Below are 13,871 nucleotides of genomic sequence, written 5' to 3' on the forward strand. Positions count from 1 at the left end.
TGGGAATTCAGAGGAAGAGGTCACTCTAAGGTATGGTAATCAGAGAAATTCTTAAGGGAAGTACCAATGGGTTTGGAAAAAGTAAATCAAGAGACCAGAGTACTCAATATAGAAAGGACTTTGAGCAAAGATGTGGTTGGATATGTTCAGAAGAGATCAGTATTCCCATTTAATTAGATAATAAGGTCTCTGAAGGGGTAAGTAGGTAATACAACTAGAGATCGTTGTTCGGAACTAAGAAACATCTGTTCTGGTTCATGCTTGCTTGTTTACTGAGCTTGTTAAAATTTGGTGTCACCTCCAGTAGCAAGAAATTTTGAGTGTTGGTTTTGCCTGTTGTTTATGTTGTTAACTGAAAATTGGTATTCAGATGAGCCAAAGCCTGGCCATGGTTACAAGATTCAAGGAAGATAGATATTGGGAAAAAGTCAGAGAAAACTAGACAGGCTGAGATCACATTTGAAAGATAGGAGGTATTAGTTAGGTAGGGGATAGAATTCTAGACAGCAGGGACGAGGAGGTCAGAGTGGGATCTCATTCCTTTTGTAGTGGAACCAGGAGGCAGCAAACTGAGGTATAGGGAGAGGGATAGGAGTTTGGTTACTGAAATTGGAGAATAAGATCAAAATAGGAACAGCAGCAGGGTTTGTTTGATGCTGTTTGTGAGGTAAATTAGTCTAGCATCTTTCAAATTTCACTTGATTTAGGGCACTGGATTAATAAAACATATCCATACACTCATTTGGATTGATTTTACAGAATCTTTTTGCTTATCTTTTTTATTGAAATTTCTCAGTAAACTTGAGAAATTAGGATAGATTAATCAGGAAACAAGGCTAAAGTGATTTATGTGAGGGTATACAGAGTTGGGCCTGCAGTTCACGTCTTCGAAAAATCTTTCTACTGCATCATGTTGCTTCTAGTCGTTTACATCCATTCCACAATCCAGAAAGGCATTATGTAATAAGTAGGGATAAATGACTTTATATGTACACCATCTTTTGTTCATTATTCATCAGTTACCAGCAACTACTGTGTGCAGAGAGGTGTTTTTTTTGTTTGTTTTTTAAGATGTTATTTATTTGAGAGAGAGAGAGATCATGAGCAGGGGGAAGTGGGTAGAAGGAGAAGCAGACTCCCCACTGAGCAGGGAGCCCAATGTGGGACTCCATCACAGGACCGTGGGATCATGACCTGAGCCAAAGGTAGGTGCCAACCTACTGAGCCACCCAGGCACCCCTGCAGAGAGCTTTTTAAATGCTACAAGGTAAAGGTGATGGAAAGAGTGCAATTTGGTATTTTGTGTTGTAAATGTTGATGCCTAGGACTTGCACTCCTAAGAACTTATTTTAAGTAAATGCTTGCACATTTGTGCAAAGAATGTGCATCTTAGGGCTGCCTGGGTGGCTCAGTTGTTAAGCCTCTGCCTTCGTCTCAGGTCATGATCCTGGGGTCCTGGGATCCATCCTGGCACTGGCTCCCTGCTCAGTGGGAAGCCTGCTACTCCCTCTCCCACTCCCCCAGCTTGTATTCCCTCTCACCGTCTCTCTCTTTCTGTCAAGTAAATAAATAAAATCTTTAAAAAAGAAAATTTACACCTTAGCATTGTTTTTAAAATTTAAAAAGTAATATAAATCATTAGGGACTTGATTAAATTGTGATATACCCAAACATGTTTATGATATATAAAGATTTTATTTGTTTATTTGGCAAAAAGATAGAGTACAAGTAGTCAGAGGGAGAGGGAGAAGCAGACTCTCCACTGAGCAAAGAGCCCTCTGCGGGGCTCGATCCCAGGTCGCAGGGATCATGACCTGAGCTGAAGGCAGAGGCTTAACTGATTGAGCCACCCAGGCACCCCTCCCTTTTCCTTTTCCTGAGCTCAATGCATTTTACATAGTTGATGATAAATATTTAGTCAATGAATGACTATTATAAGACTATAGGACCAAGAAAAAAATAAGTTCAAATTTCATTCCAAGTGTTAAGCTTTTAATGTTTTTTTTCTTTTAATTCTGCAAGCAGAGCCTATAAGCAGAAACATTAAGTTCCAATTTAAAGGTGAATAAAATGTGCAAGGTACTGTATAATCAACATATTCACATACCCACAGCAGAATCATATGATTGCTTTTGAAATAGAAAATGAGTTTTTTCAGAGTTATGTGTATAAAAAAATCCAACTTAAGTAAAAATAGTCTTTTACTTTTCATATATCGCTAACCATAGTTAGTTACTAAGTTCAAGATTTAGCAGAAAACTTACTATTTTGCTCTGCGTATGTGATCGCATCCACAACACAACTTATATTCTTCCTGGATTTGAGGTCAAAATTAGTTGGATTCAATTTAATTGTGTCTACATTTTCTTAATTTCTCCCTCCTTTAATCTTTTTTGCAGTGATTCCTCTAATAATGGCAAGAGACAGTGACGGTTATGAAAGCTCTGCAGGTGGTAAGATGGTTGACAAAGATGCTCTGGAGGAAGATTCAGAAAGTGCTAGTGAAATAGGTGATGAGGAATCTGAAGATGGAATTACACGCACTGGTAGAGCTTCAGCTGATGATGATGATGATGATGAAAATGAAAGTGATGAGGAGGAAGATGAAGATGAGGATAGTGACAATGATGATGAAAGTGACAGTGGCCCTGATCTTGCAAGGGGTAAAGGAAATATAGAAACTAGTTCTGAAGATGAAGAAGATATGGCAGATTTACTGCCAGAGGACTCTGGTTTTGAGCATGCTTGGAGAGAATTAGATAAAGATGCTCCTCGGGCTGATGAGGTGAACTTCTGAATAAGATTATTTGTGAAAAGCATAGTTAAAGTCACTTTTGTAGATGGTAGAATTGCTGTCATTAAACTGAGTTGGAAAACGTTTTTAGTAAATAATAATCTTAATGATTGTTCTGATTGAAACTTTTTGGTACAAAAAAACTTCTTGATATGGATTGTAGCTATATAAATAAGATGTTTGTCCAAGCAAATAGGGATTAGTTAAAGAAATAATTAAAGGTCACATGAAATTTTTGAGATTTTATTATGTGACAGACAGTGAGAGGGAACACAAGGGAAAAGGGAAGAGGGAGAGGGAAAAGCAGGCTTCCTGCTGAGCAAGGAGCCTGATGGTGGGACTTGATCCCAGGACCCTGGGATCTTGAACCAAAGGTAGACCCCTAATGACTGACACTCAGGCACCCCAGGTCACATGAAATTTTTAGAAGATATTTACTGTAGCTGGTAGTTTATATTTCAGTTCCTACTGCACTGTTAGAAACACTTTAGGGTAATATACTCAATCTCCATACTAATGCACGGGTAGCAAAATAGCTTAACAAACTTGGGTGTTAAAAAGTAAACTGATTGGGATACCCAGGTGGCTCAGTTGGTTAAGCTTCTGCCTTCTGCTCAAGTCATGATCCCAGGGTCCTGTGATTGGGTCCCATGTCGGGCTCCCTGCCCAGTGAGGAGCTTGTTTCTCCTTCTACCTGCCACTTCCCTGCTTGTACTCTCTCTCTCTGGCAAATGAACAAATACATAAAGTTAAAAAAAAAAAAAAAGTCAGCTGATTATCAAGTTCTGATTCAAGAACAAAGAACTGAGTAAGAGAGAGTGCTTATCTATCTGTTGACATTTTTACCATTGTCTGACTCAGGCGAAGTTTAACATATTGAAACGACTTAGTAAATACTGTATTTTCAGATTTCAGAATTTGGGGGAAAGAAGACATTTTTTTATATATTTTGCAAGTGATGGGAATGATAGAGATTATGTAATATTTAATTTTTCTCATTTCTTAGGTTACACGTCGATTAGCAGTTTGCAACATGGACTGGGACAGATTAAAGGCAAAAGATTTGCTAGCTCTGTTCAATTCATTTAAACCTAAAGGGGGTGTTATATTTTCTGTAAAGGTGAGAATTGATTTCATTTTGAAATATTTCTAAACATTTTTAAGTTTAATCTTTTTTTAAGTCATAGTTTTCCTTTTAAGGAAAAATAATCTGGCAGTCGTCTGGTATAGTTAGGCACAAAACTTGTAGAATAGATGCAAAAGTTAGAAAGGAAGAGATAAAATTATTGCTCTCGATACGTTATACGATTGTATGTATTTTAAAAATCTAAAGAATACAATTGAAAAGCTATTATAAGGCTCAATAAAGGGACAAGTAAAATAAATATTTTTTAAATTGCATTCTTCAATTCTTAACCAATTAAGAATAATCTATTTTTGCTAGCAGCAGAAATGTAAAATTCTTGGGAATTACCTTAAATATATATAATATATATGAAGTAAACTATAACACTGGATAAATTTGAAAAATTTAAGTAATTGTTGAGATACCCTATTTCTGGAGAGCAAGCCTAGTGATTAAGAATCTAGGTTTTTCAGTATGACAGACCCGCATTCAAATCTTGACCCTGATACATGCCATGTGATCTTGGGCATTTTATTAATTTCTCAGATGTGTTCTCTCACCTGACAAGCGGATGTAATAATAGTATTTCCTAGGGTAGTTGTAAGAATGAAATGAAAAGAAGTTCACATTAAGTATTTAGTTACAATCTCAGTTCAGATCAAAGAAAAAGGATACCAGTAATCATCTAGAAGAATAAATAAGTGAGAATGACTAATAAATTTTTAGGAAAACATACCAGTATAAAAGGATTTTCTCTGTGAGGTACAACATGTGAACATTTTATATTACTACAAGAGTTAACAGTTTGGTTAAAAATGGAAAGACAAATTGATGGAATGAAATAGGTAAATAGAAAAATTCATATTATAATACAGGCCAAAGTAAGCTTGAATTGGGACAAATGAGTGAGTCTTTGTATAAAGAGCTTAGTTCAGATCTTCACCTCATCATAGTCCAAAATATACTCCAGATAAAGTAAGAAAAAAAAAGTTAAACCATAGAAACAGAATAAAATAGGATTGTGTTTCTGTTAAATCTTGTGTTTCAGAAAATGCATGGTAAGAATTTCTAGACTTAGAAAAACAGAATCAGCAGATGCGACTACATATGTATTTAAAACTTCTACATCAAAACCTATTACCACTCAAATTAGTAAGGAAAACTCAAATCCCCTATTTAATAAATGCATATTGCAGAGAACTCAGAAAAGCATGTATTGGTTAGCAAAAATATATTAAGCCCAGTAATGTCAAAATAAGACAAATTAATACAGTTTTATTTTTTCTCAAAAGTAGCCAACATACAAAAATTATCAAATCCCAGTGAGGGTGAATTCTTTTTCTTTTACCAAGACCCTCTAAACTGTGTGGTAAGATTACTATCAGTTCTTTTCTATTTAAAGTATTTCTTAAAAGAAGGCATTGGATAAATGATATGACTTAAGAGAGAAAACAAAATTGTTTTTCTTTATGTTTTATATACTTCCTTAATCATTTTTGTGTATTTTATGCCAACTATTTAACCTAGTCATTTGTGTGTGTGTGTGTGTGTGTGTGTGTGTGTGTGTGTGTTTGTGTACGTACTTTAAGTTCCTTGAGCACTTAGAGTCTTCTTTTGCTTTTCTTAATTTTTCATTTGGATCCCAGGACCATCTTGTTCTAGTTGACATATGGAGGAGATAAATCTGTTTTTGTTCTCAAGCTCCATATCTGTTACTCTCTAGCGAAAATTATTTTTAAGGAGATTCCTCAGGGTGTTTTAGCTTCCTGTAGTAGGTTTGGAAGTGAGTCATCCTTGCTGTTTTCATCGAGTTCGCTTGTAACTCTCAGAATTCCTGACCTTGACAGGTTTGGATGTTTTAAGATAAGGAAAGTATAAATTACATTGATCTTATTTTTTGTGTGTCTAGATATATCCTTCGGAGTTCGGAAAGGAGAGGATGAAGGAAGAGCAAGTTCAAGGACCAGTAGAGTTATTAAGTATTCCTGAAGATGCCCCTGAAAAGGATTGGTATTAACCTTTTACAGAAAATAAAACTAAATCTAAATTCATGTCACTAACTCAGAATTCTGGTCACTTTAATGGGATTAAAGTATATGTTGTGCCTGCCTTTTATAATTTAAAACAAGTTGCAAGCAGATTAAAGTCTATCAGAAGTGGCACACTATTTCAACAACCTTTTGTGTGTATATTCATATTTCTATATTCACCAAAACAATTATTGAAATTTTGAAAAACATTTCATGATTAGACTGATTTAAGGTTCTCAACCTCTTTGCTCTTAGTAAGTTTTGCTTTTTTCCTGGAATAAGTTTTTATCATCGTAATGTATAGAAAAAAATTTAAGGTAGTTTTTAAACCACTAGGTGGAGCTATTTGTGCACGTAATAAAAATGGTAGTTAAATAGATGAGTGGCAGAACAGCCAATGAAGACCCTCAAGGAGAATGTTGTAGTTCAATGAAATTAAACTTATAACCATTTAGACTTGAAAACACATAAATATGGAGTAAAAATTTTCAAGATTAGGAATTTCTTTGTACTTAGACCTAATGTTTTCCTATCATATTTTATAATACAGTGATCTTGTTCAGGAGTTTTACTTGAGAGACTATAGGTGGTAGCAAAACAAAAAAGACTATTCAAGAATTAAAATTATGAGTAAGCATATGTGATTCTCACATGCTCCTTTTCTGGATACTAAGTTTCAATCAAAATATTATCAGAATAATAAATTGATCTTAAATATCTAATGCCTATAAAGGTAGAATTGAAGGAAAGATGGATTGGGATGAAGGCCAGGTTGTAATGTGTTTTTCTTGAAGTAATCACATTTATTTTTTAAAGGAAGGTAGGTATTTGTGTTCCTGAATAAGTAAGCTTAATGAGTTTTCTACCTTTTAGGACTTCTAGAGAAAAATTGAGAGATTATCAATTCAAACGACTCAAATACTATTATGCAGTAGTAGACTGTGATTCTCCTGAAACAGCTGGTAAAATTTATGAGGATTGTGATGGCCTGGAATTCGAAAGTAGTTGTTCATTCATAGATTTAAGGTAATCCAGTATGTGTCTTGCCAATTTTATCTTGTGTCATAATATTATTGTAGGAAGTAGGATATTAGATTGGTAGTATTTTCTGTTGTTCCATATTGTAAGAGGATTTTTTTGCTTTAGGTGAACTCTGTCCTATGGAACATCACTCTCTTAACAAAGAAAACTAAAATGAGAAAATTTTAAAGTGTTGTGTGTGAGTTACTCCACATTTATATCCTAAATTTCCAATATATTGGCAATGTTTTTAGGATAATGGCTTATATGCAGTGATATTTCTTTGCAACCCTCTTTTAGAACTAGGAGCCAGGTGAATTAACTCTGAAAAAAGGCACCAAGGCGGGGCAAAGGCATTTCCTAATAAACTGGTTCCTCTAGAACTCTGCTAATATAGTAGTTACTAGTCATATCTATTTAGTTAAAATTTTAAAAAATTTTAAATTTATTTATTTGCTTCATCACTAGACACATTTGAAGTACTTACTGGCCATATGTTGAACAGAGCTGATACAGGACATTGCTATCATCACAGAAAGTTCCATTGGATAGTGCTGCTCTAAATGCTCAGTGAAAGGATGGTGTTACTGGCTTTCTCTTCAGACTTGGGCATTATTTTCGCCCTATGTGCAGGTTTCACTGGCCCAAAGCTGAAAAACCTTAAATGGTGGTAAATGTCAGTTCTGAGGAAACGGGAATCTGAACTACTATAACATTTTTTCATTAGCCTAGTGTTTTTGAACTCAGTAAATCATTCTCCTGTGACACTTGGAGAAATCAGTTCTTTGTTTCCAGGTTTGTGAGAGGCTTTGTTCTAAAAATGAAATATTTCTGAAAAAAAAAATGCATCATTTCATAGTCCCTGGCTTTCATATTTCAAAGGCATTTGGACTGGTATAAAAATACAAATAAAAGTTTTTGAATTGATAATTTAAGGTAAGATTTTAGTACATTGGCCTTTATAACAAGAAGGGCTTATCTCATCAGACAAGTGTTTCTTTCTCTTCTTTTAACAATTTCAATAGGAGGTACTTGTTTTGAGTGTTTAAATAGTAGGTACCAAACATTTGTTAGAATGTCAAACTCCTTGGGTTTCGTGAATTCATGTTAACATGTTCTTTTCAGAATCATTTTGTTCTGTTTCCTTTTTGGAATAAGGATAGAATAAGGATAGTTAGAATAAGCTCTGGCAGGCCTAGAAAATAAGATCAATGAGCATGGAAAAAAAATCGCATTCCCTGTTTTATTTTGTTAAACATAATATCAGAAAAGAAAGTTGAGTTTTCTGCTACCATCCAATTATCTAGAAACTTTGTTTCATCTCCCCCAAAATATAAATGCATGCATATTAATAACACTTAAAAATATTGATTTCAGATTTTCTTCTTCTAGTCTTTGTAAAAGTATTGCTGGAGAAGGATATTTTGTAAACCTAATGAGCCTTAATTACCTGTTTCTTTCCCCTAGAATAATTTTTGGTGGATAATGGAGCATATGCCTTTTGTGTGTATGGAACCAAAATCTCCTTATATAAATTACAAAACCTAATATATTAACCATAGGGTTTTTCACCCTATGTTTTAGCCTGATGCCTAAGCATTGTCAGACAATTACAGTGGTTAATTTACGTCTAACAGCTAATTACTTGTGAAAATAATTACAAATTATCTTTGAAAGATAAGATTTTGAGGATTTTTTAGTCATAAAGAATCAACCTTAAACGTTTTTCTTATTTTCAATGACACCTTATGTGTCTGATACTTTACATTTAGAACACTTATCTACTACTAATTCTATATGATATTCAGTATATCATATAGCAAATGAAGACTGTGCAGGAGTCTAGGTCTTTTTGAAACATGAGGGACCCATGTGCGTTTGCACCTGACTCATATTAACTGACTCCCAGCACAGGGCTTCTGCCCACAGATTTCACTCAAATTTAGTGGAATTAGAGATTCATAGTTCATGAATTTCAGAAATTTTGTGCCAAGGTTATTTGTAACATAGTTTGCCCCATCTACATATGTGTTCTATAGAAACTTACGGTATGCATATATAAACTATAACTAATTAGAAGAGAACCTAAACTCTGGTTATCACTACAGCATATGTTTAAATAAATTTATTTTTTCTTTGCTTCTTAGGTTTATACCAGATGATACTACTTTTGATGATGAGCCCAAGGACGTAGCCTCAGAAGTGGATTTAACAGCATATAAACCAAAATATTTCACATCTGCTGCAATGGGAACATCAACGGTATCTCTTAACTTTTAAAAATGTATAGCTGGACTCTTGCTTTCAAAAAAGAATTTGTGTATTATTTACTTACAGCATCTTCAGAAATGGGAGGTATTCAAAATTTTAATGCACAAATACAAATAGAAGTGAGACACAAGAATATTTGCATTTTTATCTACCACATCTGTTTGAACCTATTTTCAGATTTTTGTTATCCTTTTAAGCTTGAGTCAAAACCTGCAAATGTTTCTTTTTTCCTCTCTCTTTCCCATATATTCTTATTCAGTTAAATTCTTTAATAAGTAATATGTCAGTTATTAGTATCCTGAGGAGGGAGAAGGAGGTAACAAATAACCTCAAATCACAGTTAAAACCAGTGGAAATTTTTTTTTTTTTTTAAAGATTTTATTTATTTATTTGACAGAGATCACAATTAGGCAGAGAGGCAGGCAGAGAGAGAGAGAGAGAGAGAGAGGGAAGCAGGCTCCCTGCCGAGCAGAGAGCCCGATGCGGGACTCGATCCCAGGACCCTGAGATCATGACCTGAGCCGAAGGCAGCGGCTTAACCCACTGAGCCACCCAGGCGCCCCCAAAACCAGTGGAAATTTTAAATAGGAACACATTTTTTTCTGCAGATACGATCTAAAATTATAAAAAACAATTGAAGTAGAATAATTCAGGACTATTAGATATCACATTATTGCTTAGTAATGATAAGCCAGAAGATTTCTTTTGAATTAATTTGTTACTTAGCTGCCTACCTTCTCTTCTCCTTTTCCCCACCCCCACCATAAACCTGCTCACGGATAGACTCTGCAGGAACCACACAGGTTTCCCATTGCTTTTTCTGTGACAGACCACTGTGCTCTTCTGAGAATAGGCTGGTGGTAGAGAAAGCTACCATATCTGTCACCTGCATACTATGTTGGGTACTGTTTGGCCTTGTTTAGTTACTGAGTATGGGAAAACCCCACTGTTATGCAATAAATGACGTTTAAAAGCTTCAGTAACATAAAATATAGGGCCAGGTTATTTTCAAGACTGAAAAATGACCGAGGCAAGTCTGTCCAGACAGCCATTCTGGAATTCTAGGGTTTGGCCATACCATCCACATATAGACATTCAATTCCAGCAGCAGTTTTATGGTTATCACTCTGACAAATTATCAGAATAGAGATAATATGACTGACTAACCAGAACTTCTAAGGTAATGACAGCTGTCTTAAAGATTCCCTTTGTTAATTGGTGCCCATTTTGTTGTCCTTATCTGAGGAGATTAGACTGAGGGAAAAAAAAAACAAGGGTAGGGGACCTACCCTGTGATGAAGCTAAAACTTCTGACAAGACCCTGTCTGAGAATGGGGGCAGCATGGAGGACAGGAGCCAAACCAGTCATGCTATAGATGAATTTCTGTGTCATGAGGGTTTGCCGTACTTCCAACCAGTACATGCCTTTCTTATCAGTGGCTCTTAATCTTTTTTGGAAAAGGGACCCTACTGAAATTCTGTTGAAAGCTTTATGAATGGATTTCGTGTAGTTTGTAGACCTCCTGAAAAACTTAGAATTCCAGGTGAAAAACACGTTTTTGTTGATTCATAATGTTAACTTTTTCACTGTGCATTTTATTTCTTTTCCCTACAATTAGTTGAATTTTTACTCCTAATATTAGAATAGCTTGCATATAGCAGAGAGTTAGGAAGGAAAAGGTACAGGTTAATGGATATGGTTCCTCTTTCATAAGTAAAATACTTTGTTATGCGTGTCATTAATTATTTGTTTTAGCATGTCTTTTTTAGCTTACATCCACAGTAGTGGTAAATATTCTGTGAGTAAGAGTTACTGACACTTCTGTTTTTATGTTTGTTTTATTGGTGAAAGGTGGAGATCACGTGGGATGAGACTGATCATGAAAGAATTACAACACTCAACAGGAAGTTTAAAAAGGAAGAGCTTTTGGACATGGATTTTCAAGCCTACTTAGCTTCCTCTAGTGAGGATGAAGAAGAGATAGAAGAGGAGCTACAGGGTACTTAGTAATCTTTTGATATTTTACATTTGTAAGCATTTAGACTGTGCCTAATCTAGACTTGCTTTCAAAAAAGAATTTGTGTATTATTTACTTATAGCATCTTATAAATATGGAAATATGTCTTTGGTGGTAGTTTAAAAGGGAGGGTCAAGCTAATTCTTAAGCTGTCTGCAAAGCATACTTCCATGTATAGTGTTATATATACCTGCAGATAGTATTTGAAATTTTTTATTTAGAGGTATTTTTTTAGCCTGGATTTCTTTAACCATGAACATTTTGTTTAAAACTGTACCAAACAAAAAAAACCTGGCCTTTTACATTTGTCCTAATTCATATAGTTTTGCAGTCTCTTAACAAACTAGTAAAATGCACTATTACCCCTCCTTCTTTTTCTTTTTTTTTTTTTTAACTAAGTGCTTCTTTTGGATTGACAGATTATTTTTTTTTTATGATTTATTTATTTATTTTAGATAGAGTACACAAGTGGGAGGGACAGAGGGAGAGGGAGAGAGAATCCCAAGCAGACTTATCACGGGCCTGAGATCATGACCTGAGCCGAAACTGAGAGCTGGATCCTTAACAAACTGTGCCACTCAGGTGCCCCAGTTGATTGAATATTTTTATATTCATTTCTCTTCGAGTAGTTTAGAGGGTAAACTGTTTCTGTCCATTTAGTGATTATCCTAGAAATTGTGACTTGCGTTCTTAATTTGTTAAGAAATTTTGTAATTAATATTTTTACCCTCCTAAATAATACAGGGAATCTTAAAACAACTCTCATCCTATCCTATGTATTGTAATTCTGGTTTTTTGTAAGTCCTATGAGCTGTTAATATTTAAATTGTCCTTATTTCCATTTACCCACATTTCTTCTACTTTCTTAAATCTCACACTTATATCTAGGATCATTTTCATTCTACCTTATGTATATCCTTGATAAGTTCTGATAGTATTTGCTGGTGTCAAACTCTCTTGAGTTTTAGTATAAAAATATCCTTATTTTGCTTTCATTTGTGAAAGATACTTCCACACGCAAAAAAATTATAGGTAGGAAGTCCTCTCCATCCCCACACTGATGATAATATCCTACAGACTTGTAGTTTCACTGTGTTTTTGAGAAGTTGGTTGTCTTTTTTTCAGGCTTTGAAGATTATCTGAATTTTCTTTTTTCTTTTGACTGCATTTAAATTTTTTTTTGGTCTTTCTGCAGTTTTACTACGATAGATTTCTTTTTATTTGTGTGCTTGGGGGCTGTTGGGTTTCTTGCATTTGTGTCATGGCATCTTTCATCAGTTTTGGAATTTTCTCAGTCATTATCTAATTACATATTTCTTCTAACCTGTCCTGGGATTCCAAGTAAGTATATATATTATTTCTTTCCAGTATGACTTCCATCTTGCTACTGTCACAGATTTCTTTATCTGTTGTCTCTCCGCTGTGTTCTGGATATTTTCTTTTGACCTATCTTTCAGTTCATTAATTTGCTTTTCAGCAGTGTTAAATCTGTTGATAGACCTATCCATTGAGTTCCTAATTTTGGTTATTATATTCTTCCTTTTTGTTAAGTCCTGTTTGGCTATTTTTCAAATCAGCAATAACACTTTTTATAATTTTTTATTCATGCAGATATTTTCAATCCTTATCTCTGTAAATGGTATAAGCATGTTTTTGTAGTCCATGTGTGATAATTTCAGTATTTTAAGTCTTTTGGGGTTCATTTTTTGTTACTTTACAAGATATTTCTCCTTTGTTTATTTGTATACATGGTTAACTTTTTGTGCTAATTTGATAGTTGAGATGAGTATCTGATCAGACAGAACTTTCATTTACTCTGGTCATTCTAGGACTACATTACTCCAAAGGTTTAAGGCTTCAGGTTCCTGGGACTTTGTGGGTGATGCAAGTCTTCATGAAGGCTGGTTTACTTCTGGTTGGCTTCTACCCTAATTGTTCATCCTTCTGGGTCCTTGCTTAAGGTGGACATAGTAGTTGTCTTCTCTTCTCTGGTAACATTTGTCCTCTTGGCCCTGCCAGGCTGCCAAAACTAGTTTAGTTTTATAGTTTTTACAGTTTTTAGTTTTATAGCTGTTTCTTCTGTGGATCAGTAAATGTTCTCAGGAAAAAAATAAATATTGAATATAGGATCAACTCCCTGGTACTCCCTTCTTGATTTTGAGTCAGTAATTTTTTACTAATTTATCAGTTCTTTGAAGGTTTTTTTTTCTTTTTATAAACTCCTTGAAGATTTTAAAAATATTTCATCTGACTTGATATGCTTGGTGAAAAGATTGGTCTGAAGTGTCTAGCTTGCCATGAATAGAAACAGAAGTTCTCAAATTATCTATGTTTTATTAAAAATTTTGTTTTGATGATTGAAATGTTCAATAGCATATTTTCTAATTGTATGTGCTATTTGCTTAAAATAACTCATTTTTAAAAAATAGAACCAAAAAAAAAAATCTTTTTTCCTGTATGTAGTATGGCTCTGTTTGGAAATGGTTGCTTAATTGTAATTGCTTAATCTATTTGCTTAAAATAACTCATTTTTAAAAAATAGAACCAAAAAAAAATCTTTTTTCCTGTATGTAGTATGGCTCTGTTTGGAAATGGTTGCTTAATTGTAATTG

The 13,871-nt window shown here is 34.4% G+C and overlaps 1 protein-coding gene across 1 annotated transcript in view; it reads left to right on the top strand.

Annotated features, from left to right (window-relative positions):
• Positions 1-13,871, top strand: part of ESF1 (ESF1 nucleolar pre-rRNA processing protein homolog) — a 62,066-nt gene that overhangs the window by 3,265 nt on the left and 44,930 nt on the right. The window contains exons 3-8 of the mRNA XM_059406521.1: positions 2,400-2,785; positions 3,801-3,914; positions 5,830-5,930; positions 6,824-6,976; positions 9,118-9,232; positions 11,094-11,241. Of these exons, the coding sequence (XP_059262504.1) occupies positions 2,400-2,785; positions 3,801-3,914; positions 5,830-5,930; positions 6,824-6,976; positions 9,118-9,232; positions 11,094-11,241 (1,017 nt within the window). The remainder of the gene's footprint in view (positions 1-2,399; positions 2,786-3,800; positions 3,915-5,829; positions 5,931-6,823; positions 6,977-9,117; positions 9,233-11,093; positions 11,242-13,871) is intronic.

Source organism: Mustela nigripes, chromosome 7 (genome assembly GCF_022355385.1).
Source record: "Mustela nigripes isolate SB6536 chromosome 7, MUSNIG.SB6536, whole genome shotgun sequence".
Taxonomy (NCBI): domain Eukaryota; kingdom Metazoa; phylum Chordata; class Mammalia; order Carnivora; family Mustelidae; genus Mustela; species Mustela nigripes.